This window comes from Heterodontus francisci, chromosome 24 (genome assembly GCF_036365525.1).
Source record: "Heterodontus francisci isolate sHetFra1 chromosome 24, sHetFra1.hap1, whole genome shotgun sequence".
Taxonomy (NCBI): Eukaryota; Metazoa; Chordata; class Chondrichthyes; order Heterodontiformes; family Heterodontidae; genus Heterodontus; species Heterodontus francisci.
The window spans coordinates 24963794-24989491 of NC_090394.1; the positions used below are offsets into that span (position 1 = coordinate 24963794).

A 25698-nucleotide genomic window follows, 5' to 3' on the forward strand; every position below is an offset into this window, starting at 1 on the left:
GAACTCTGCAAGGGGCCTGTGTGTGAATGGGGGTAACTCTGCAAGGGGAGTGTGTGTGAATGGGGGGAACTCTGCAAGGGGAGTGTGTGTGAATGGGGGTAACTCTGCAAGGGGCGTGTGTGTGAATGGGGGGAACTCTGCAAGGGGAGTGTGTGTGAATGGGGGGAACTCTGCAAGGGGAGTGTGTGTGAATGGGGGGAACTCTGCAAGGGGCCTGTGTGTGAATGGGGGTAACTCTGCAAGGGGAGTGTGTGTGAATGGGGGTAACTCTGCAAGGGGCGTGTGTGTGAATGGGGGGAACTCTTCAAGGGGCTTGTGTTTGAACAGGGGTAACTCTGCAAGGGGCGTGTGTGTGAATGGGGGGAACTCTGCAAGGGGCCTGTGTGTGAATGGGGGTAACTCTGCAAGGGGCTTGTGTGTGAATGGGGGGAACTCTGCAAGGGGCTTGTGTGTGAATGGGGGTAATTCCGCAAGGGGCTTGTGTGTTTGAACAGGGGTAACTCTGCAAGGGCTTGTGTGTAAATAAGGGGGCAACTCTGCAAGGGGCCTGTGTGTGAACGGGGGTAACTCTGCAAGGGGCCTGTGTGTGAACGGGGGGAGCTCTGCAAGGGGCTTGTGTGTGAATGGGGGGAACTCTGCAAGGGGCTTGTGTGTGAACGGGGGTAACTCTGCAAGGGGCTTGTGTGTGAATGGGGATAACTCTGCAAGGGGCTTGTGTGTGAATGGGGGTAACTCTGCAAGGGGCCTGTGTGTGAACAGGGGTAACTCTGCAAGGGGCGTGTGTGTGAATGGGGGGAGCTCTGCAAGGGGCTTGTGTGTGAATGGGGGTAATTCTGCAAGGGGCCTGTGTGTGAACGGGGGTAACTCTGCAAGGGGCTTGTGTGTGAATGGGGGGAACTCTGCAAGGGGCTTGTGTGTGAACGGGGGTAACTCTGCAAGGGGCTTGTGTGTGAATGGGAATAACTCTGCAAGGGGCGTGTGTGTGAACGGGGGTAACTCTGCAAGGGGCGTGTGTGTGAATGGGGGTAACTCTGCAAGGGGCGTGTGTGTGAATGGGGGTAACTCTGCAAGGGGCCTGTGTGTGAATGGGGGGAACTCTGCAAGGGGCCTGTGTGTGAATGGGGGGAACTCTGCAAGGGGCTTGTGTGTGAACGGGGGTAACTCTGCAAGGGGCCTAAATGTGAATGGGGGGAGCTCTGCAAGGGGCTTGTGTGTGAATGGGGGGAACTCTGCAAGGGGCCTGTGTGTGAATAGGAGGAACTCTGCAAGTGTATAGGTTGTGTGTTTCGGGGGGGGCCATTAGAGGGTACCCTAAATGATGTTGTTATGGATGTGAAAGCTCACATTTTTTGAAAAGATATTAGACCAACAGTAATTGTAGCTCTGGAGACACATCAAGCATCTGGAGGAGAAAAAATTGAAAAACATTTTTGGCCAGACAGGTTCATTTTTGCTTTGGAAGGAAGCCAAAGGTCACAGGGGAATAAGCATGGGTCTGATTTACCCTGTTTTACTGGATCCCCTTGGTGTGTAGAAGTGCCTCCACCAGAGGCCGGCACAAGAGGCAGTTGCGGTTCAAGCAGAAGCACCAGCTGGCAAGGCCAAGAAGAGACCAAGTACGCCAGCGAGTCTAGAGGACTTGGATAACCTACCTGCAGATGTCAGAACGACACTGTCAGTGAAGGCTACAGCTGTCCAGAGAGGCCGTCACAGACCTATGTAGCCTTCTGAACGATGAATTGTGACCAATGGAATTTGGTGGTCACACTATGCCTGTGGCCCTCAAGATTATCGTGTCCCTAAACATTTATGCATCAGGATCATTCCAGGGATCCACCATGTGTGGGGTTTCTCAAGCCACAGCACACCATTGCATCAAGGAGGTGACCAATGCCCTGTTCAAGAGGGCCAGCGACTATGTACGCTACCAGACCGACCCTGAGAGGCAAGCTGAGAGGTCCATCAGATTTGAGGCCATAGCGGGATTTCCATAGGTGCAAGGTGTAGTAGATTGTATGCATGTGGCCATCAAGGCTTCCACAGACCAACCAGCCGCCTATCAACAGGAAGGGGTTCCATTCAATTAATGTGCAACTGTTTGTGACTGTCGAAAGCATTTTCTACAACTATGTGTCCGCACATAGTTACAAACAATGAAGGCTGATGACTGGCACTAAGGAACATTTAATTAAAGTAAACATGACATAGTTGTGTCACCCGTGAATACTCGTGTGTGTAGGTGTTTTTTGTTAATATGTTTGCAGGTGCTCCTGTGCAATGTAACCCTTGCCCTAGCAGCTGGACTAGAGGCAGGATGCTGATCAGGCTGCCCCTTGGCCTGCGGACTTTGCCAGTCAGCCTCTGGGTGCCTGAGGCCTGGAGGGCCCCAGCTGCCCGAAGGTTCCTGCAGTGGTGCAGGACTGTCCTCAGGCACCACAGCTGCTGGAGCTGGACTCACTGGCAGAGGGGCTGAGGAGCCAGTGTCCACACTTGAATCACCCTGAGGGGAGACCCCAGATGTGGAGTGCATCGTCTCCTCCCACTCAAGGCTCATTGGAATTTCCCTGCTCACCAGAGAAGGACTGGGAGCGGAAAAACTCTCCAGGCTCCTACTCCTTCTCTTGCCCTGCCACTGTTGATCTGAACTGATGGCCAAGGCGAGGGTTTGCAGGTCTGTGCGTATCTATGGAATGTAGCTCTCCAAAAGGGTCATCAACCTTGACATGGTAGCAATCATGGCATGGATGGACTCCCCCACCATGCGTTCAAGGCTAGGCATGGCCGCTGGCATCTCTGCTAGATGTTGCCCCACATCTCTTCTGCAACTCCAGCATGCCCTGTGCTGTTAACACCAGAGGATTGTCATCAGCCAGGGGCTCAGCATGGGCCTGGCCACCCACAGTCCTCCGACAGTCAGTGGCCTCGGCTGTCACAGCCTCAGCCAGCTGCTCGGGTGGGTGTGTGGTGCTCTCACCAAGGTGACCCTGATTCTAAAGCCAAGCAGATTCCCACTGAGGTGAATGTATCTGCGCTGGTGGAACGTGCAGGAAAGTTATGGGACAATGCATCCTCTGAGTACTCCTTGTCCTCAGAGGTTTAGTTTAGTTTAGAGATACAGCACTGAAACAGGCCCTTCGGCCCACCCAGTCTGTGCCGACCATCAACCACCCATTTATACTAATCCTACACTAATTCCATATTCCTACCACATCCCCATCTGTCCCTAAATTTTCCCTACCACCTACACATACTAGGGGCAATTGCTAATGGCCAATTTACCTATCAACCTGCAAGTCTTTGGCATGTGGGAGGAAACTGGAGCACCCGGAGGAAACCCACGCAGACACAGGGAGAACTTGCAAACTCCACACAGGCAGTACCCAGAATTGAACCCGGGTTGCTGGAGCTGTGAGGCTGCGGTGCTAACCACTGCGCCACTGTGCCGTCTCTTGGGGTCTGCAGTCACCTGCGAACAGAGAACTGCGAAGCAACATACAAGTGTTGGTTAGGCCACACATTTCCCATTAAGGACAGCATTGCAGAGCTCATTCAACATGATTATTGCATTTTTCTCTGATCGGCTATAATCACTCTCAAGCTGTGACCCTGAGCTCCATGTCTGAGATGGCGCATCCACCTTGGCTACCAGTTAATTCCAACGCCTCCCCTTCGGCCTGACTTAAAGGCTGCGGGTCGGGCACCTCGCCAATGGTCCTGGCTGCCTCCCTCGTGTTATGGGTCCTCTTCTCCTGAAATAGCAAGCATGCAGATATTGAAAATTGCAAATTTCACAACATCATGGAAATACTAACATGGATCCCTCGTCAACATCTGGGGGATGTTTCGTCTCTCACACTGACTCAAACTGTCATGGATTTCACTTGGGCTGCGGTATAAAAGAGGGAGACCTGTTTCACATATGCAGTCAGTCATCTGCCGTCAGTCTGCTATGACCTTCCTGTCTTTGGAATGGCTCTGGCACCCATGTGGCATACCATGTAGTGACAACCAGATCACACCAAGCAATTTTGGAACGTGCCACTTAATGCAGGAGGTCATTGACTCTCTTCCTACACTGGAGCCAGTTTCATCAGGTGACCCCACTGCTACTGACCTCCGTTGCAATCACCGCCCAGACTTGCTTGGTCAGGCGGGAGGACCTCTTGCCATCGCTGGGGAAAAGGGCCTCCCGCCTTTCCTTTGCAGCCTGGAGGAGAATCAGCAGGGGGGCATCACTGAACCATGGGGCCACCCTTGCTTTGACCTCTGTCATGGTCAGAATGATGCCTGGGGGACTGCTTGCTGAGTGACAGATTTATTGCAAACTGCTGAAGTATAGCTTTATTAAGCTGCTGCTCAATGCTCAGAGACTAAATGCAGGGCATTTGGTATCAGCACCTGCTCCAACATCAGGTGACGTTGTGAATGGTGTCTCGATTGCCGTCCCCACCACGTGATAGTGGGGGGAGGGGGGTCAGCTGCCGCCATGATGCAAAATGGCCGCCCGCTGCATAATCGCAGTGGCGCAGCTGCTGACCTCACAGGTGGGACTGCCGCCCATTTCGAACACCCGCCGCCTCATACAATCCAGCCCCTTGTTTTCTTATGTGGTAACAACAACAACTTGAATTTATATAGCGCCTTTTCCATAGTAAAACGTCCCAAGACGCAGGAGCGCTATCAAACAAAATTTGACACGGAGCCACATACAGAGATACGGGGTCAGGTGACCAATAGCTTGATCAAAGGGATATCTTTTAAGGAGTGTCTGAAAGGAGGAGAAAGAGGCAGCAAGGGAAGTAACCAATCATTTCTCTTCTCAGATGTTGATTGGCCTGATGTTTTCTTTATTTCTCTGCCTGGATTTAAAGTTGATTTAGAGTGTAATCCATATCCACAACCTCAGTATAAATGTGGTTAAGAAGCATTAACTAGCTGGTCATTCAACTGAACATTCCTCTTTCTTTCTTTTTACCCTCCTCTCTTGAAGATTGCTTTAGCGAGGGTACAGTTCCACAGATACAGATGCCCGGCAGCACCTTGCTGAAATGGCCATTCTTGCTATATAAGCCTGGGCTAGAGTACTTCCAGGTTATTTGGCTTTGGCTGGGGGCAGGGGTGTGGGGGGGTGGCATCAGAGCAAGTCTTATCTCTCCTCATCCAACATCTACGCACACACACCAGGAGCAAGAACCATTGCTTCCCTCGCCTTCTCTTGGCCAGGGACACTGAGGCCAATTGCATCATTTCCACTGCTGTCCAGAAACTGGGGTGCATCCTAATCTGTCTGGCTCAGATCCAGATTTAAAAAGTGCTTTTACTCACTGAGCAATCAGGCAAGTTTAGATAAAAACTTTGGATAAGTTGGTCTACTACAGGATGGCTTGAACAGTCTTATTGCAGGAAATTATCCTGGTGGATTGCTTTTCAGAGTGGTGTGATTGAAATTCTGACACACAGTTCTGATTTGGGGAGCCTTAGGGTTAAAATCAGGTCTCTAATTTTTTTCTGCATAAAGGCCATAGCCATTCACCTTTCGTTCAGTTCTCAATATCTTTAGTTCAGTTTCAATCAGGTCTAAAGGGAGACGTGGGCTTTGTGCAGCAGATAGGAATTTTCAGCTTGCACACATAAAAAGTCATAGAATTAGAGTTTGCAGCACAGAAGCAGACCCTTTGGCCCCATTCTGCATGAACCTCTTCCCACCCCACTTCATCTCACTCTATCAACATATTCTTTTCCTTTCACCCTCATGTACTTGGCTGACAAGTGGCAAGTGACATTCGCGCCACACAAGTGCCAGGCAATGACCATTCCAACAAGAGAGACTCTAACCATCTCCCCTTGATGTTCAATGGCATTACCATCGCTGAATCCCTCAAAATCAACATCATCACTGACCAGAAACTTAACTGGACCAGCCATGTAAATACTATGGCTACAAGAGCAGGTCAGAGGCTAGGAATCCTGCAGCAAGTAACTCACCTCCTGACTCCCCAGTACCTGTCCACCATCTACAAAGCACATGTCAGCACTTGCCTGGATGGGTGCAGCTCCAACAACACTCAAGAAGCTCGACACCATCCAGGAAAAGCAGTCCGCTTGACTGGCACCCCATCCACAACCTTAAACATTCACTCCCTCCACGACCGGTGCACAGTGTGTACCATCTACAAAATGCAGTACAGCAACTCACCAAGCCTCCTTCCACAGCACCTTCCAAATCCACAACTTCTACCACCTAGAAGAACAAGGGCAGCAGATGCATGGGAACACCTTCACCTGCAAGTTCCGCTCCAAGTCACACACCATCCTGACTTGGAACTATATCGCCGTTCCTTCACTGTCGCTGGGTCAAAATCCTGGAACTCCCTCCCTAACAGCACTGTGGGTGTACCTACACCAGATGAACTGCAGCGGTTCAAGAAGGCAGCTCACCACCACCTTTTCAGGGCAATTAGGGATGGGCAATAAAATGCTGGCCTAGCCAGCGACGCCCACATCCCATGAATTAATAAAAAATACTTATCTAGTTTCCCCTTAAATAAACCACAAGTCATATTGAAGATTTGACAAGCGACTGTTTCCTCAAAGTCTCGAGTCCTGATAGTAAGCCTAAACAACCTGAGAAGAGCATGTGAGTTTGGCTTGCATGCCCAGTGTGTACCCTGCCCAACTGTACTTCAATGGAGCTGGAAATTGAGCGGGGTTTAAATTGGGCTTTGGCCCTGAACCTGTCCTCTTCTCGCGGGCAGATTAGGTAAAAAATGGAACTTTACTGATTATCTGATTCAGTCAGCAATACATTCAAAAAATATTGTAATTTCTTGTGGGTTGATTTTATCTTGATTGTTTTACTGCTATTGTGTAACAATCATACTTGTAGCCTGAGCACAATGGTCTCACAATATGATATTTGCTGCCTTTTGGAGTTGAGAGGAGATATGTTCGGCATCCCACACGGTTTCCACTGCAATATCCCATAATGCTGCAGTATTGTTCATCAGAGAATCCACTTACAGCTGTAGTAAATGCTACTACTATATGCTAATAACTCAGAGTCGGGTCCTGACTCTGGCTTGAGAATATGGTCTGGAGTTTCCGCTAGGGGTGCAATCAGCAAATTGCAGTAAGAATGCACCCAATATTGTGGTGGTTCTGCCAAAGTGAAGTCACGCCTAAGCAAAATCTCCCATGAATCAGTGCGATTGAGCAACATAATTGAACATAATTGACTTGTTACTAGAACAAGGCCAATGGGCCTCAAGGTGCTAGAATAAAAAGTAATGGAAAGATAATTCCACTTCTGGTTGAGGTTGAAGACCACAAGGTAACGAACACTTTGTTCTCCGTTTAAACAAGTTGATGATTTCTGAAGCAGCAGAGCAGACCTATGGCTTCATTTGACTGCTGGTCACTACAGATCAGGTGATTAATGCTGGATTTGTGTGACCAAGGGTGCCTGTGCACCCGGGATACTGGGCGCAATATGATGAACACTCCCGGACCCGCATAATCAGTGTAAATGTGCCTTTCTGACCTGGTTGGGGGGGCGTGGGGGGGGGGGTGTGGGTAGGTGTGATCAGTTTTGTAATCAGCCAAAAACCCCAGGCCTACAACTTTAGCATTGGTGTAAAGCAGGGTTGTCCAACATATGGCCCATGGACCAGCATCCAGCCCTCCAAAGGTTTCCAACTGGCCCGCGGCTGTTCCTCATCCTCGCCAGGGCTCCGTGAGTGGAGATGGGAAATTTCCCTTTGTCTTCCTGCAGAGCGGCCTTTCTAAAATGATTGCGCTGTCAGTTTCACAGATAACAGCTGCTGAAGCAGGAACACACTTCCCAACATCGGACAGATTCAGGGTTTTCCAACTTTTTTGAAAGCCCACTGGAAACCCCTGAATCCGTCCAATGTTGGGAAGTGTGTTACTGCTTCAGCAGCTGAGCCATGAAACTCAGCACCATGTTTTTAAACAAATTGACCGAGCACAAAGCTGCTACGCTTAGCGCTCCCGCTCAGTACAATTGTCCGGGGGGTGGGGGGAAACAGAGAGAGACAGGGAACAGAGATAAAGGGGAAAACAAAGAGCGGGGGGCAGAGAGAGTGGGGGGGCAGAGAGGGGGGGGGACAGAGAGAGGGGGGACAAAGAGAGAGAGGGGGGAGGATGGACAGAGAGAGGGGGTGAAGGACGGACAGAGAGAGGGTGGAGGACAGAGAGAGAGGTGGAGACTGAGAGAGGGGGGAACAGACAGAGAGGGAGGGGAGGACTGAGAGAGGGGGCAATAAGTGGGGGGAGGACAGAGAGAGAAGGGGGACAGAGAGGGGGGAAGACCGAGAGAGAGGGGGACGGACAGAGAGAGAAGGGCAGACAGAGAGAGAGGGGGAGACCAAGAGGGGGGACAGACGGAGAGAGAGGGGCGGACAGACGGCGAGAGAGGGGCGGACAGACGGAGAGGGTGGGGCGGACAGACAGAGAGAGAGAGGCGGACAGAGGGAGAGGGGGAGACCGAGAGGGAAGGGGGACAGAGAGGGGGGGACAGAGAGAGTGGGGGGGGACAGAAGGAGTGGGGGGGACAGAGAGAGAGAGGGGGGAAAGAGAGAGAGAGGCGGGAAACACAGAGCGAGGATGACACAGAGAGGGGGGAACCAACACAGAAATGGAGGAACACAGGGAGAGAGAGAGAGACAGAGACTGAATTTGATCAGTGCGCCACAAACCGCGGTGGCACGCTTTGAAGTCGGCAGCCTCCAGGCGTAGATGTGACGCTGCTGCGCACCGCCCCCCCACCCCCCAATATTTTGCGCAGGGGCTCATTTAAATGGAGGTGGCTGAACAGCCACCCCTGGTGACATAGAGGAGGCAGTTGCTCCCTCCCTGGCAGAAGCACCCAGCACGGGTGCAGGTGCCATTTTTAAAGGGCTTCAAGCCCTTAGGAACAAAGTGAATTTTTAAAGGTGAATTTCTGTGAATCATCTTCAAAAAAGTAATTAAAAGCTGGCGGCCCTTTCCCAACTCCCCCCCACCCCCCATGTATTTTTATTGGCCTATATTTGGAAAATTTATTTTATTCCCAGCCCTTACTTTCCCCCCTAATCTCGTCACATTTGCCCTTCAAAGCCTTCCCACCATCCCCACAGCCAATAAAAAGTGTTTTTCCCACTCCCCCACCCCCCCACCACCTTACCGCCCTGCTAATTTCACACCTCCCCCCTCCCCACCAGTGTCTTGCCTTGAATTCCCAAACGGGACTTCTGGCCACTGGCCACAATATCAGCATGGGACGGCCGTCTGGTCCAGGTAAATTAATTAACAATTTTTCGAATAAGTTTGAGTTGGCAAATGAAGGCCCCGCTGCTTGGTGGCAGAGTTGGGGCTGGGGGTTGGGGGGGGGCCACACTGAGGCCTTGCCGCCACCGGTAAAATGCGGCGGGGGTCGTGGCAGGCCTCTTTTGGAAGTATTTTACGGGCCCCCCCACCATGACCCCCGACGTCAGGGGGCTGGTAAAATTCAGCCCAAAGAGTCATAGAGTTATACAGCACAGAAACAGGCCCTTCGGCCCATTGTGTCTGTGCCGGCCATCAAGCACTTAACTATTCTAATCCCATTTTCCAGCCCTTGACCCGTAGCCTTGTATGCTATGGCATTTCAAGTGCCATATTAGCGAGACCAAGGCGGATCTGCGAGGAGACAGGCACCGGCATGCGTGAGTCCCAGCAGCTTAAAAGAGGCTGCAAGAGGTCAGGGAAAGAGCAAGACCAAGGCGGACCTGCGTGGAGACCAATGAATTCTGATAGATGGACGTCTATCCAGAATACTCTGCATTGTTACAACAAGTGTGCGGGCAGAGATTGACTACTTATGCAAGCAAAAACAATGCCCGGTATGTCACTACAACAGTTGTCAATATAGTGACGTGAAAGTAAGTCAAAATGGTCTTCTCATTTAAAGCTTCTTCACAAAAATGCACTTTTTATTAGTAGGATAAATTTTTAATGCATTTATCTTTTGAAATTTGCTCACCGCGCCCCCCACCACCACCCCACCCCCGGGCCGAGCAAAAATTGCAATGCGGCCCTCCACCCGAAAAGATTGGACAACCCTGGTGTAAAGTGAAACCTCTTTGAACCAAACCACTATAGTATAGTTGCAGTGAACTGCTTTGTTGCTGCAAACTGGGGTTGAAAGCATTGGTAGAAAACTGAAGCCAATGGGAGGAATAATTGGCTGTGTTGTATAATGGATATCCAATCCTCTACTTTGTTTGCACACCCCCTCGGAGATGTTGAAAGTTGTGTTCTTATAATCCATCATCAACTTATACAATCCTACACCATATGCAATAAATACACTGAACTTACAGCACATAGACAGGCCATTCAGCCCAACTGTTCTGTGATGGTGCTTATCACAGAATCACAGCCATGCAGGAGGAGGCCATTCAGTCCATTATGTCCACACTGGCTCTCTGAAAGAGCAATTCCCTCTGTTCCATTCCCCTGCCTTCTCCCCATAACCCTGCACATTCTTCCTTTTTTATTTTTTTTTATTTAGAGATACAGCACTGAAACAGGCCCTTCGGCCCACCAAGTCTGTGCCGACCACCCATTTATACTAACCCTACAGGAATCCCATATTCCCTATCACCTACCTACACTAGGGGCAATTTACAATGGCCAATTTACCTATCACCTACAAGTCTTTGGCTGTGGGAGGAAACCGGATCACCCGGCGAAAACCCACGCGGTCACAGGGAGAACTTGCAAACTCCTCACAGGCAGTACCCAGAATCGAACCCGGGTCCCTGGAGCTGTGAGGCTGTGGTGCTAACCACTGTGCCACATCCAACTGTCTAATTCCCTTTTGAATGCTTCAATTGAACCTGCTTCCACCACGTTCTCAAGCAACGCATTCCAGACCTTAACCACTTGCTGCATGAAAAAGTTTTTCCTCATGCCACTTTTGCTTCTCTTACCAAATACTTTAAATTTGTGCCCTGTCATTCTTGATCCTTTCATGAGTGGGAACAGTTTCTCTCTATCTACTCTGTCCAGGCCCCTCATGATTTTGAATACCTCTATCAAATCACCTCTCAGCTTTCTCTTCTCTAAGGAAAACAGTCCTAACTTCTCCAATCTATCTTCATAACTGAAATTCCTCATCCCTGGAACCATTCTCCTGACTCTTTTCTGTACTCCCTCCAATTCCGTCACATCTTTCTTAAAGTGTGGCACTCAGAATTGAATGCAATACTCCAGCTGAGGCTGAACTAGTGTCTGATACAAGTTCAACATAACTCCTTTGCTCTTGTACTCTATGCCCCTATTAATAAAACTCAGGATACTGTTTGCTTTATTAACTGTGCTCTCAACCTGTCCTGCCACCTTCAATGGCGTATACACATATACACCCAGGTCCCTCTGCTCCTGCACTCACTTTAGAATTGTACCCTTTATTCTATATTGTCTCTCCATGTTCTTCCTACCAAAATGAATCACTTCACATTTCTCGGCATTGAACTTCATATGCCACCTGTCTGCCCATTCCACCAACTTGTCTATGTCCTTTTTGAAGTTCTACACTATCCTCCTCACAGTTCACAATGCTTCCAAGTTTCATATCATCTGCAAACTCTGAAATTGTGCCCTGTACAACCAAGGTCTAGGTCATTAATATATATCAGGAAAAGCAAGGGTCCCGACACTTATCCCTGGGGAACTCCACTACAAACCTTCCTTCAGCCCCAAAAATATCCAATAACCACTACTCTTTGTTTCCTGTCACTCAGCCAATTTCGTATCCATGTTGCTACCGTCCCTTTTATTCCATGAGCTACAAGTTGACTCACAAGTCTGTTGTGTGGCATTGTATCAAGTGCCTTTTGAAAGTCCATGTACACCACATTGCCCTCATCAACCCTCTCTGCTTATTGCGAGTTATATCATGTCACCCTATCAGCATAACCTTCTATTATTTTCTCCCTCATGTACTTATCTATCTTCCCTTTAAATGCATCGATGCTAATCGCTTCAACCACTCAATGTGGTAACAAGATCCACATTCTAACCATTCTCTGGATAATGAAATTTCTCCTGAATTCTTCATTGGATTTATTAATGATTATCTTATATTAAGGCCTCCTGGTTTTGGTCTCCCAAGTGGAAACATCTTCTCCCCGTCATAAATTTAAAGATCTCGATTAAAGAACCCTTCAGCCTTCTCCTTTCTTGTAGTTAGATGTTCAGCTGTTAATGGCAATCATTGTTCTTCTGATTGATCAATAAACTAACCTGTTGTTCGAAAAGGAGCGTATTAATGGCTTGTCGACAGGGTAAAATAATCAGCGGGAAGCTCGATGTGAGGGAGATTAAAAATATTGCACGTATACCATGTGTTACAAAACTTGGGGGTAAAGCAGCAAGGATGTCTCCTGGTACAGCTTCAGTAAGAGGCAAGTAGCCGCATAATCCAATCTGAAATGTTTTAAAAAAAGAAAACAACACATTATGAAAAGCTGGTCTCGGTGTGTTTTGTTTTTTGAATGTTTTCTAAAGTGTATACTCTGAGAATAAAGTTTAAGGAATAATTCACGGTATTATAATCTAAACATTTCAAATCCAAATGTATGGAAAATATCAATATTATTGGCTTTGTTGCTAGTTACTATCCCTGTGGCGTTGTGAGACAGCACCTCCCTAACCTGTGACCTCTGCTATCTAAGAAGGGAAAGGGCAGCAGGGAACACCAACACTTCAAGTTCCCCTTCAAATCAAACACCATCCTGACTTGAATACATATCGTCTTCCCTTCATTGTTGCTGACTGAGATGATTTGTTCATCTTCAGTCCCCTTAACTTGTTGAACTTACTATGCCTCTTAGCACCGTGCTAACAGATTGTTCCAGCATCTAAAAAACTTAGAGTAGATTTTTAGCATTGCCTTTAAAAAGTATAAGATGGATGAGGGGGGAGTTTTGACTCTGGGCAAAAGCATAAAACAGCCGATATCCAATCAGCCGATATCCTCAGATACTGAAGCAGTCTGTGCAGAAATGCAGCAAGACCTGGACAATATCCAGGCTTGGGCTGATAAGTGGCAAGTAACATTTGCACCACTCAAGTGCCAGGCAATGACCATCTCCAACAAGAGAGAATCTAACCATCTCCCCTTGACATTCAATGGCATTATCATCGCTGAATCCCCCACTATCGACATCTGAGGGGCTACCATTGACCAGAAACTGAACTGGAGTAGCCATATAAATACCGTGGCTACAAGAGCAGGTCAGAGGCTAGGAATCCTGCGGCGAGTAACTCACCTCCTGACTCCCCAAAGCCTGTCCACCATCTACAAGGCACAAGTCAAGAGTGTGATGGAATACTCTCCACTTGCCTGGATCGGTGCAGCTCCAACAACACTCAAGAAGCTCGACACCATCCAGGACAAAGCAGCCCGCTTGATTGGCACCCCATCCACAACATTCACTCCCTCCACCACCGACACACAGTGGGAGCAGTGTGTACCATCTACAAGATGCACTGCAGCAACGCACCAAGGCTCCTTAGACAGCACCTTCCAAACCTGCGACCTCTACCAACTAGAAGGACAAGGGCAGCAAATGCGTGGGAACACCACAACCTGCAAGTTCCCCTCCAAGTCACACACCATCCTGACTTGGAACTATATCACTGTTCCTTCATTGTCGCTGGGTCAAAATCCTGGAACTCCCTTCCTAACAGCACTGTGGGGGTGTACCTACCCCACACGGATTGCAGCGGTTCAGGAAGGCAGCTCACCACCACCTTCTCAAGGGCAATTAGGGATGGGCAATAAATGCTGGTCTGGCCAGTGACGCCCACATCCCATGAATGAATAAAACAAAAGCTGCCAGTTATACATCTCTGCCCATTGACTTCAATCGAAATGAAAATGAGGAGTGATGTATAACAGACGGCTGATCCGATATCGTCCATTTACATTGCCGCCCGAAGTCAAAATGATGATCCCCATCACCCCACAACCCCAGGGTCATAAACATACAGGAATGAGTTCCAAATTTACCTTTCACTAGCTTGATTCTGAGCCCTTTTGACTTACGCCCACGAGTTAATTTGAAATAATTTTCCTGTTTAGTACTTGCTTTTAACAGTGTAAATGCAATTTAAATTGAGAGTCAGAATCTGACCTAATATCAGCACATAGTGGAGTGGGAGTTCTTGGAGGCGGGGGTTCTGCTCTGCTTCATTCTGTATTCAGGCAGGACATATACTCTGAATTGAGACTCCACAATCACAGTGTCTGACACCTACAGTAAAGCTATAGTATAAATAAAGCCTAAGTAACTTACTAATGTATAAAAGGTGAAGGTGGTGATGGTCGCTTGTTTGCAGGCTATATTCATTCGCTCCACTGATTGCCCTCTGAGGTTGAAGTACATTGGAAGCACTAGTCTTGATACAGAACATTAAAGAGAAACCATAACGCAAATTCAGCTTCGACTTGAAGGTCAGTGACTGCCTCCAACAAGAAATATTTCCCACACATCTAATTCATCCTGTCAGCTGGATAATGAGTGACCCCAGCTGCCCTCATAGATGCCAGGAGCCTTATTAATTCTGGGGCCAGTTGTTTTCCTGCCCCTTCCTTGCCGCACAATTACTGAAAAATAGCATTGGTGAAGGTGGGTGAGGCGGGGGAGGTCAGTGGGAAAAGATGCTGGAATCCAATTGCAACACCGTTTGTACTGCCCCAGCTGAGATCAGGTAACTCAACACTCAGTGGTGAATCAAGCCAGCAGCCATCTTTGTTTCTATGGTTACCTGTGCACAGTTTTAATACGTTGAGTCAGCAGGCCACCTGATATAAGTTTTTACATTGCAAATAGCATTTAATTATAAAGCAGTCCAACTGCATTACATTCAGATGAACAACAATAGCAGCTTGCATTTATTTAGCAATGTAATAAAATATTCCAAGGCACTTCACAGGAGTGCTATTAAACAAAATTTACTGCTAAGCCACATAAGGAGATATTAAGACAGGTGATCAAAAGGTTGACCAAGAAGAGGTTTTAGGGAGCATCTTATAAGGAGGAGAGAGAGGTAGATATGGGTGATGGATTTGGAAGGGAATTCCAAAGCCTAGGGCCTTGACAGCTGAAGGCACGGCTACCAATGGTGGAGTGATTAAAATTAGAGACACTCAAGAGGCCAGAATTGGAGGAACACAGATACGTTGGTGGGGGAGGGGGTGGGTGGTTGTAGGAGATTACAGAGATAGGGAGGGACAAGGCCACAGAGGGATTTGAAAATAAGGGTGAGAATTTTAAAATCAAGTCATTAACAGACAAGAAGCCAATGTGTCAGTGAGCACAGGAGTGAGGATGAACAGGACTTGGCGTGACTCAGGATACAGGCAGCAATGTTCTGGATGAACCTTTTTCTTAAATTTTCCTGAAGCAGGGCTTTGTACACCAGGACGTGCTTTGTGCATGGATGGAATTTGGGCACCCGCCCACTCCACAGGCCCAGGATTTTCCTTCTATTTAAATGAACACTAACATTTCTATTGGAAAATTAACCCTTGCAGTATTATCACAAGGGCGGCACTTTTTTGAGTTTATCCATCTCCTTCATGTATCTGCAATCCCAATGACTAAAGCAATGCAGTTTGTGAGTGCCATATCTTTACATCACTTACGGGTGACAGCAGAATGAGGTGGCAAATATCGGCAGGCATGTAGCAATTCCAGACCACTGCCAGAGGCTGACGTTATCCAGCACCAGCTCACCAGACAGCACTGAGTTCAGGCAGTATACCAGCAGCTGAAGAAGACGAGAAAACCCCTGTGTGAATTCCTCATCTCTACCACACAAACTAAATCAAAGCATGTTAGGTCTGCATAAACACTCGTCTTGGTGTCGTGATAGCGAGCTGCTTCTATTTCCAAACCCTCTAGAACATATTGTCGAAGAAAAACAAAAACAATATAAAAGTTTGACCTTGGAGTGTAATTGCTACTATGTGCTGACTTCCATCAGGCGCCATCTCAAGTTCAGTTAACAATTTTCAGGCATCACACACATCAGAGCATTTATACCATTTATTTCCTCCCCTCTCCAATGTCTCCTTTTGTCATCTAAAGAACAGACTCTCACTGGAGTATGATGCATGGCGGGGAGACCAAAGACAAGAAATAACAAGTGCAGAACTGGAGGAAGAATATCCTTTTTATTAAAAGAGGGATCCTGACATTTACAGAGGTTCTGACATTAAGCTCAAGACGGACATTGAATTTGATTCCATTTAATTGAGAAAAGTTCTGTGACTCAGATCAAACCAATGTGTTAATATTTAATATTAAAGATAAAGTAAAAAGAGAAAATGGAAAATTTTAATCTCTTTAGATTTCAAAATTAATCATCTTTTTGATTTTTTAAAATTATGATTCAGCAAAATAGTATACGTTAATAGGTGATAACATGTTTTGTTTATTCACAAAATTACTTCACAGAAATGGCTGACAGATTTAATCTTTTTCCCTACTTCTTCTTTCATGCTGGATGTGTCTGGCTGGGTTCATTAAGGACCTGGAAATTGCCTGTGTTTTTTCAGCTTTGACCAGTGAGTACAACATGGGTCAATGCAATGAAGACTCTTCCTATAAACTCCAAAATCTAGCTGGAGAACTTTACTTTGTCCCTTCTGCACTGAGGTGGCAACTTAATTTCTGACATTGGATAGGATTGTTACATTTAACTACATGCTCCAAACTCCTCCCTACTGAAAATCTGATTGAAGTTGCCTAATTGATATTGACTGCCTCTCCCTCTGTCTGTTCTAATATGTGTCATGCTCTAAGATGGAAGAAACACAGTTCCCTGTTAGCTAAGTTACCGAATGTGAAACTGATCCACACCAGCTTCTATCCTTGATTTGATTTCAGTTGGACTGGTGGTAAGACACCTGGGAGTTGGAGAAGGGAAATAAAGTCCATGGTCCCAGCTTCAGATTATTGCCCAATGACCCCTGCTGGAAAGTGCATTTGTATGTGAACATCAAGTGAAGACAGAAGGTTTGATGTTCTACAAACAAGAGCATACTGCCAACATTAACCATGTAGGCACCTCACGGTGGAGCCTCCCCACTGTGGATTCTCCTTAGCAGATAAACTTACACATAAATGAATGGGTACCTGGACAAGATAGTGCAGGGTGGCCAGATGCTGTGGAACTGTACCCCAGCTAAGTCTTCAAGTGAGAACAAAGAATAAGTCTCTTTACCCATTCACCTGGATACAATGAAGTCCAGTAGAAACATTGTATTTTTTATCACATAACCTCTAAATAATGGTCAATGATATGTACACTGAGGTGATCCATTCACCCCTCTGATTAATAATCCCAGTATTCCAGTCTGTTTCACATTGTGCTCCTAGTACTCACCACAATCATTAACAACATGTAGAAGATGACAGAGATCAACGACTGCCAGGCTGAATCCGACACCTCTTTCTCCAGGCAAAGGGGAAGAACCACTACAGAGGTGATAGTAAGCAGCAATAGAGCACGTTGCCCGAGAGTACTCTGCCAGGAAAATACACAAGGACTTGTGAAAAAACACAAATGACTACAGGATGTCACTTTTCTATTTAATTCCTTGGCTAGTTTTAATTCATCCTGGGGGTCACCATTGACCAGAAACTGAACTGGACCAGCTACAAGAGCAGGTCAGAGGTTAGCAATTCTGGAGCGAGTAGCTCACCTCCTGACTCCTTAAAGCCTGTCCACCATCTTCAAGACACAAGTCAGAAATGTGATGGACTACTCTTCACTTGCCCAGATGGTGCAGCTCCAACAACACTCAAGACGCTCGACACCATCCAGGACAAACCAGCCCACTTGATTGGCACCCCATCCATCACTTATGAGTCTTCACTCCCTCCACCACTGGTGCACAGTGGCAGCAGTGTGTACCATCTACAAGATGCACTGCAACAACTTGCCAAGGCTCCTTCGACAGCACCTTCTAAATCTGTGGCCTCTACCACCTAGAAGGAAAAGGGCAACAGATGCATGGGAACACCACCACCTGCAAGTTCCCCTCCAAGCCACACACCATCCTGACTTGGAACTATATCACCATTCCTTCACTGTCACTGGGTCAAAATCCTGGAGCTCCCTTCTTAACAGCACAGTGGGTGCACCAACCCCAAATGGACTGCAGCAGTTCAAGAAGGCAGCTCACCACCACCTTCTCAAGGGCAATTAGGGATGGGCAATAAACGCTGGCCGAGCCAGCGATGCCCACATCCGAAGAAATTAATTTTTAAAAACTGTTCCTTCTCCTCCGACATTGCTCTCCAAGTTCAGAGTTTGGGCAGCTGATTTGCTACCTGTCCTTCACCAATCTTACATTGAACTGGCAACGTGAGCCAAAGTGGCCTGAGGTGCCTCAAGAGGCACACTTACCCTAGCTTTCTGCACAGCAGCACCTACTGCCCCTTTCTTTCTGTCCTTAGATTTCCTCCTCTCGTTTCCTCTGCTGAAAAATGGTTCACTCTGTGGATGCCATTTGGCCACCAATATCGCAGCTAAGAGGCCATTGCGAGCAGGTACTGCAGGCTGCTTAACCATGGGAGGCATCACAGTCAAGCCCAATCCTAACTTCCCCGAGTGTCCACACATATACACTTCTAACAGCTGTCGCTGGCTAGTGAATACAAGTGAGACATTACAGACATAATTTGATCATATCCTTGCCCAGGCTCCATATACTTGCAAAATAAAAAAAAGCAGAATATTGCAGATGCTGGAAATCGGAAATAAAAAACAGAAAGTTGCTGGAAAACATTCAGTAGGTCAGGCAGCCTCTGTGGTGAGAGAAATGGAGCTCACGTTTCAGGTCAATGTTTCAGTTCTGACGAAAGGCCTGAAACATTAACGTTCAGAAAGGATCAGAAGAATGTGCTGACAGGTTGCGGTGTAGTAACTAGAATGGGAGGAGACTCGTGTGGCAAAGATCAGTTGAGCTGAATGGCCTGTTTCTATCCTTTCCATGTAGTTCTATGTCTTTGTATGTAAAACCACACAGAATTAATATGAGATTCTGGGTCCTGCCATCCCTCCTACTATAACTGGCGGGATTAGGCCAAGTAAACACTGAGCTCAGTTTTTTGTTTGTTTATTTTCCAGACACTGTGGTGGAGATTTACTATGACTGAGGCAGGCTCCAGATTGCTGTCAAACTGTAGGAGGGATTAGTACTTTTATGGAGTTGACTACTGCTCGGGTTCATTGAGCTCGGCAGTTTCGATGAGACAAGTGCTCCTGCTGCTGTTCACTCATCCTTGCTAATATATGCTGCTGCAATTACAGACTACAGGCTGGTAGCACCAGTGTGCGCAGGGTCTGAATCAGCATCATACAATAAAAGGCTGTAACTAAATCGTGAAATGGGAATGAGTAGGAAGGGTTTTAAACATTAAAGGACCAAAAAGGGTGGAGGAGCACAACGTGGGTCTGTTGCTTATGAAGGAGAGGGAATTTGTGGCAGATTGCTGATTCCCGAGTAAACTGCATTCCAAATTCAACTTCACTGCCCGCCTTGCATCCCCAGCAGCTTCGGGCGTGTTTCCAAGCGATCCCAGAAATCATGGCTAATTTGACCTCATTAGGCCCAATGGAAGCCACACCTGCCAACTGCAGGCATGAGGTTCTGTGCCGGGCCTTCGGAAGACCCCAAGAGCCAAGACAGGAAAGGTTATTCTCAGAGTAGCTCGATTATCTCCTGGGAGGAAGAGTTTTTAAAATTTCAATTTTTGGCTCCCCCCATCAGAGAGCGCATTCCTCCATCTTACACCAAGTCCTTGGGGCAGGTGCATCTGCACTGCCTCTACAGATATTGGCTGCCTGCTTCAATTATTAGATCGATTATTGATCACAAAAACCTAAGCTGGCACTCCAGTGCAGTACTGAGGGAATGCTGCACTGTCAGAGGTGCTGTCTTTCCAGCGAGACATTAAACTGAGGCCCTGTCTTCCCACTCAGGTGGACATGACAGATCCCCTGGCACTGTTTGAAGAGCAGGGGAATCCTGTCCCATATTTATTGCTCAACTAACACCAGTAAAACAGTTTATCTGGTCATTTAACTCATTACTGATTGTGGGAGCTTGCTGTGTGCAAATTGGCTGCCGTGTTTTCTATATTACAACAGTGACTGCACTTCAAAAGTACTTCACTGGCTGTAAAGCACTTTGGGATATCATGAGGTTATGAAAGTTTCTATATAAATACAATTCTTTCTCTTCTAATTAGAAAGTACAAGAGAATGTAATAACTGTACGACAGATGTGGGGTGGATCCTGGCAAAAAGAATCAGCCAGATTTCCTAATACTGTCGTGTGTGTGTGTGTGTGTGTTTGTGTGTGTGAGATGTATGTGTGTTTTGTGTGTATGTGTGAGGTGTGTGTGTGCGCGTGTGTAGGTGTGTTTTGTGTGTGTGAATGTGTGTGTGTGTTTTGTGTGTGTATGTGTGTGTGTGTGTGAGGTGTGTGTGTGTGTATGTATGTGTGTTTTGTGCGTATGTGTGTTTTGTGTGTGTGTGAGGTGTGTGTGTGAGGTGTGTGTATGTGTGAGTGTGTGTGTGTGTTTGTGTGTGTTTGTATGTGTGTATGTGTGTGTGGTGTGTGTGTGTTTGTGTGTATGTGTGTGTATGTGTGTTTTTGTGTGTGTATGTGTGGTGTGTGTATGTGTGGTGTGTGTGTATGTGTGTTTTGTGTGTGTGTATGTGTGTTTTGTGTTGTGTGCGTGTGTATGTGTGTTGTGTGAGTGTGTGTGTGTGTTTTGTGTGTGTGTATGTGTGTTTTGTGTGTGTGTATGTGATGTGTGTGTGAGTGTGTGTGTATGTGTGTTGTGTATGTGTGTTTTGTGTGTGTGTGTGGTGTGTTGTGTGTATGTGTGTTGTGTGTATGTGTGTTGTGTGTGTGAGTGTGTGTGTGTGTGTGTATGTGTGTTTTGTGTGTGTGTATGTGTGTTTTGTGTTGTGTGTGTATGTGTGGTGTATGCGTGTGTGTGTGTGTGTGTGTGTGTGTGTGTGTGTGTGTGTGTGTGTGAGAGAGAGAGAGAGAGAGAGAGAGAGAGAGAGACAGCCTGCCAGCATTTCCTTTCAAGAATCACACATGAATAATTGACAGGGTACCAGAGGAGTCACTGGTGCCTGAACAGTCATACTGTGCTGAAGGTAGCAATTTGTTCAAGAGGGAGGGGCGGGGAGAGAATTGCAGGGAAACAAAACAGGGAAAAGAGAAAATCAAACTTTAAGCCAAGTGCATACTTTGCCTGTTTTATGAATCGTGTAATGAACTTACCGGGTATCCAGTTAACACCAGAAAAAGGTTGGCTCCCAGGTCTTCAAGTACAACAAAGAAAGCAATGCAGGTTCCCATCAATAACCCAATCATACTGTAAGCAGAAAAGGAGCACGCACTGTTTTTAAAATTCAATTGCAACTGAAGCAAATTTCTCATTCTGTGCCGATGATCAAGTAAAAAATATTTAATGACGATGTGAAAACTCTTCTCAATCTCTTACTTTATAGAATATCAATGTGCCAATGACTGATTAATGTCTGTGATCTTTTATTTGTGGTGGTGCTTCTTCCTCAGCCGTGGTTCAGTGGTAGTTCTCTTGTATCTGAGTCAGAAGGTTGTGGCTTCAAGTCACATAATCTAGGCTGACAGTCCAATGCAGTACTAAGGGAGTGCTGCACTGTCAAAGGTGCCATCTTTCAGATGAAACGTGAACCAGAGACCCTTTCTGACCTCTCAGGTGTACATAAAATATCCAATGGAACTATTTTGAAGAAGAGTAGGGGAGTTCTCCCATTGTCCTAGATAATATTTATCCCTAAACCAACATCAGTAAACTAGAAAATCTGGTCACATATCATATTGTTGTATTTGACATCTTGATGTGTACAAATTGGTTGCCTACATTTTATGAATGATTACACTTCAAAAGTACTTCATTGGGTGTGGGACACTGTGGAATGTCCAATGCAAGTTTTTCATCGTCTTCTTCCTCCTCCTCTCCATTTACCTGAACACTTTGACAACATGGTCTTACTTCTATTAAAACACCAGAGCATTTTGACATAATGGAAATGCTTCCATGTTAGACAAACTATGAACCTTTCACAGATAGTTGGGAATGAAACTGTTCGCAGTCCCAAAGCCAGTTTCCCAATAGAAATTGAAGTGAACATTATCAATTTAGTTGGGGATTAACAGATGATCTTTAAGACAAGTATGGGGGACAGGGGTTAGATCTTGACTTTGTGCAACAGTATTAAGCAGGTGATAGTGAGTTCGCAGCCCCCTGCACATCTCTCCGGACTTTGATTTCCATTGGCTTCAATGGGCAGCCGACTTACTATCAACTTCAGTGCTCTCCAAAAGGTAATGAGCAGAGGACACCTGTGAATAACTGAGGGAGAGAAAGTGCGGGCTAAAGGAAAAGTCATCTTGGCCAATCTGTGTGCATCGCTTAGCAGTTGCTTTCAACGTACTGGGACAGCCTGACAGCAACTTAGTCACCTTACCTCCCAATTATAAATAACGCAGGGAGACTAAGATAGGAAACAAAATGGGAACTCTCACCTTTAGAACAAGAAAGCTTCCGGCGTCAAGTTTACTGATGGCCACTTACCATATTTCAACCACTAATTTTCCAGGTATTCCATACGATATTTGAGCTAAAATAGAAATTTTAAATTTGGTCAATGATAATCCAAAATACCCAGATCTGGCATGTCTTCAAGAGAAGAGAGTTAAAGGAGTGAAAAGAGATGAAGTCCAGCAGATTTCTAAGTGTGTGCGACATTTTGAAAATCAAAGAGGCAAATGGTTTAAATAATGAACAAATTCCAAATAGTTCAAGTAATAGGACAAAGCTAATACTTGTTGTGTACATAACACCCACTAACATTAAAACACAGCAGCACTTTCACCATCCTTTATAGGGAGTGACCTTTCCAGCTTTGGTTTACGAGGTCCTGAAAAAGCTTGGATTGTTCTCCCTTACTGCAGAGAAGGAACACAGGAACAAGAGTTGGCCATTTAGCCCTTCAAGTCTATCCATCATTCGATAAGATCATGGCTAATCTGTGACCCTACTCCATATAGCCACCTTTGCCCCATATCTCTTAATACCTATGGTTAACAAAAATCTATCAATCTCAGATTTGAAATGAACAATTGACCTGGCACCAACTGCCATTTGCAGAAGCGAGTTCCAAAATTCTACCAACCTTTGTCTGTTGATGTGTTTCCTGATTTCAATCCTGAAAGATCTGGCTCTAATTTTTAGGCTATATCCTAGGGAGTCCTAGACTCCCCAACCAACAGAACTAGTTTCTCTCTATTCTTAGAAAGGGAGATCTGGTAAAGATATTCAAAATTATGAAAGGTTTTGATAGAATAAATAAGGAGAAACTGGCAAAAGAACCAAGGGGTGAAGAGGATAAATTTGTTAACACTGCAACTTGTTATGATCTGAACTGTGCTGTCTGAAAGGATGAGAGAAGCAGATTTAATAGGAAATTGGCTAAATACTTGAAAAGGAGAAATTTACATGGCTCTGGGGAAAGGGCAGGGCAGTAATACTAACTGGATAGTTATTTCAAAGATGGGCCAAATGGCCTCCTTCTGTGCTGCCTCATTCTATTGCAATTTTGAAAGAGAGAAGGACAGTACCTGAGGAGAGGAAACCATTTACACTGTTGTGAAAATGGGGGCCAGGAAGGGAAGTTGGTGGATGTTGTCCCAACTAACTGATATTGTGTGTAGTAAATCCTCTAAATTGGAAGCTGGAGCCTCTGTGGCATTAAAGCAACTAATGTTAAACATTCAAATTGTCTTGTCTAAAGTCTATGTTAAATCAATGAAAAATAGTGCCGTTACAGCACAAAATGATGCTTTCAGCAGAAGGTTAGTGCTGATGATGGAGCTCATTTAAAATGGGTGGCTGCACACAAAAGATTCAAACTACATAACTGACATCCTTTGGCTATTTATCATAATCTCTGCACAAGGCAACTTACTTCCTCCAGATTTTATAGCGAGAACTTACCAAGACCAAAGTACGTTTTGCGTTTAGCTACTATCGCTGCTTCAATCAGCATCAGACTGGAGCTGTAAGCCAACCAGGAGCAGCAGATCAGCAGGAGGGAGCCCAAGATAATGCCACACTATAAACAAATAGAAAAAGCATGAGAGCATTAAACATTCATTATAATACACTGTAATATGGAGACCACTCTCTCGCTCATGAGAATTGAAATTAACAATGAATGCTGAAGAAAGAAAGAACTTGCATTTATATAGCACCTTTCACAACCTCAGGATGTGATGCAAAGTGCTCGTTTGCTACACGTGCATAGTGCCTGTGTCGCCATCGCATGTGTCTAGATCGTTGGTTGCTGACTCATGGAATTCTCTGGCTCCTGCAACTCCTGTTGTTTAACTGGTACTGTTAATAAAATGTGGATACTCAACAAATACATGGCCTCACCTACTTTATAAAGAAGTAACTACACACAGGATATTCCCAAAGCACTTTTACAGCCAATTAAGTACTTTTTGAAGTGTAGTCACTGTTGTAATTTAGGAAACGTGGCAGCCAATTCACACATCACAAGATCCCTGAACAGCATTGTGATAATGACCGGATAATCTGTTTCTTTAGTGATGTAGATTGAAGGATAAATATTGGCCAGCTTCCATCCAGCACTTCCAATATGTCTTCCTTTCTTCTCAACCGAGAATTACCCCCACTGTGGTTGACAGGGCCCTTGACAATGTCCATCCCATTTCCCGCACGACTGCTCTCACCCCTTCTCCTCCCTTCCAGAACTGCAATACTGTTCCCCTTATCCTCACCTTCCTCCCCGCCAGCCTCCATATTCAACAGGTCATCCTTCACCATTTCTGTCACCTCCAGCATGATGCCACCACCAAACATATCTTCTCTTCCCCTCCCCTTTCAGCATTCTGAAGGGAGTGTTCCCCCTGATACCTTGGTCCACTCTTCAATCACCCCCAATACCCCCTCTCCTTTCCACGTCTCTTTTCCATGCAAGTGTAGGAGATGCCCTTTTACGTCCTCTCTTCTCACTGTCCAAGGCCCCAAACCCATTCCAGATGAAACAGTGATTTACAAGTACTTCTTTCAATTTAGTATACTGTATTCGATGCTCACAATGTGGTCTACTCTACCTCGGGGAGACCAAATGCAGACTGGGTGACTGCTTTGCAGAACACCTCTGTTTAGACCGCAAGCATGACCCTGAGCTTCCGGTCACCTGTCATGTTAATTCTGCACCCTGCTCGCACGCTCACCTCTCTGTCATCGGCCTAATGCAGTGTTCCAATGAAGCTCAACACAAGCTTGAGGAACAGCACCTCACCTTTCACTTAGGCCCTTTACAGCCTTCCAAACTCAACATTGAGTTCAACAATTTCAGACCATAATCTCTGCCCCCATTTTGCTTCCTTTTTCTTTGCAGGTTTCAGTTTTTCTCTTGTTTTGCTTTCGGGCGTCAGTTATTCATCATTCTGCCACTCACACCTCCTCTAGACACATCTTTTGTTTCTTTACTTGTCTCATTACCACTCCCTTTGGCCCTGCACCACCAACACTT

General features: G+C 46.3%; 1 protein-coding gene across 3 annotated transcripts in view; it reads right to left on the reverse strand.

Annotated features, from left to right (window-relative positions):
- Positions 1-25698, reverse strand: part of LOC137383658 (putative sodium-coupled neutral amino acid transporter 10) — a 67218-nt gene that overhangs the window by 26634 nt on the left and 14886 nt on the right. The window contains exons 2-8 of one of the 3 annotated variants that reach the window (XM_068056812.1): positions 24129-24246; positions 22707-22752; positions 21368-21461; positions 17443-17583; positions 15698-15822; positions 14346-14448; positions 12289-12471 (exon numbers count right to left, since the gene is read on the reverse strand). In XM_068056812.1, the coding sequence (XP_067912913.1) occupies positions 12289-12471; positions 14346-14448; positions 15698-15822; positions 17443-17583; positions 21368-21461; positions 22707-22752; positions 24129-24246 (810 nt within the window). Of the gene's footprint in view, positions 1-12288; positions 12472-14345; positions 14449-15697; positions 15823-17442; positions 17584-21367; positions 21462-22657; positions 22753-24128; positions 24247-25698 lie in introns of those variants that run through there. The other 2 variants (XM_068056813.1, XM_068056815.1) reach the window with 2 other exon arrangements.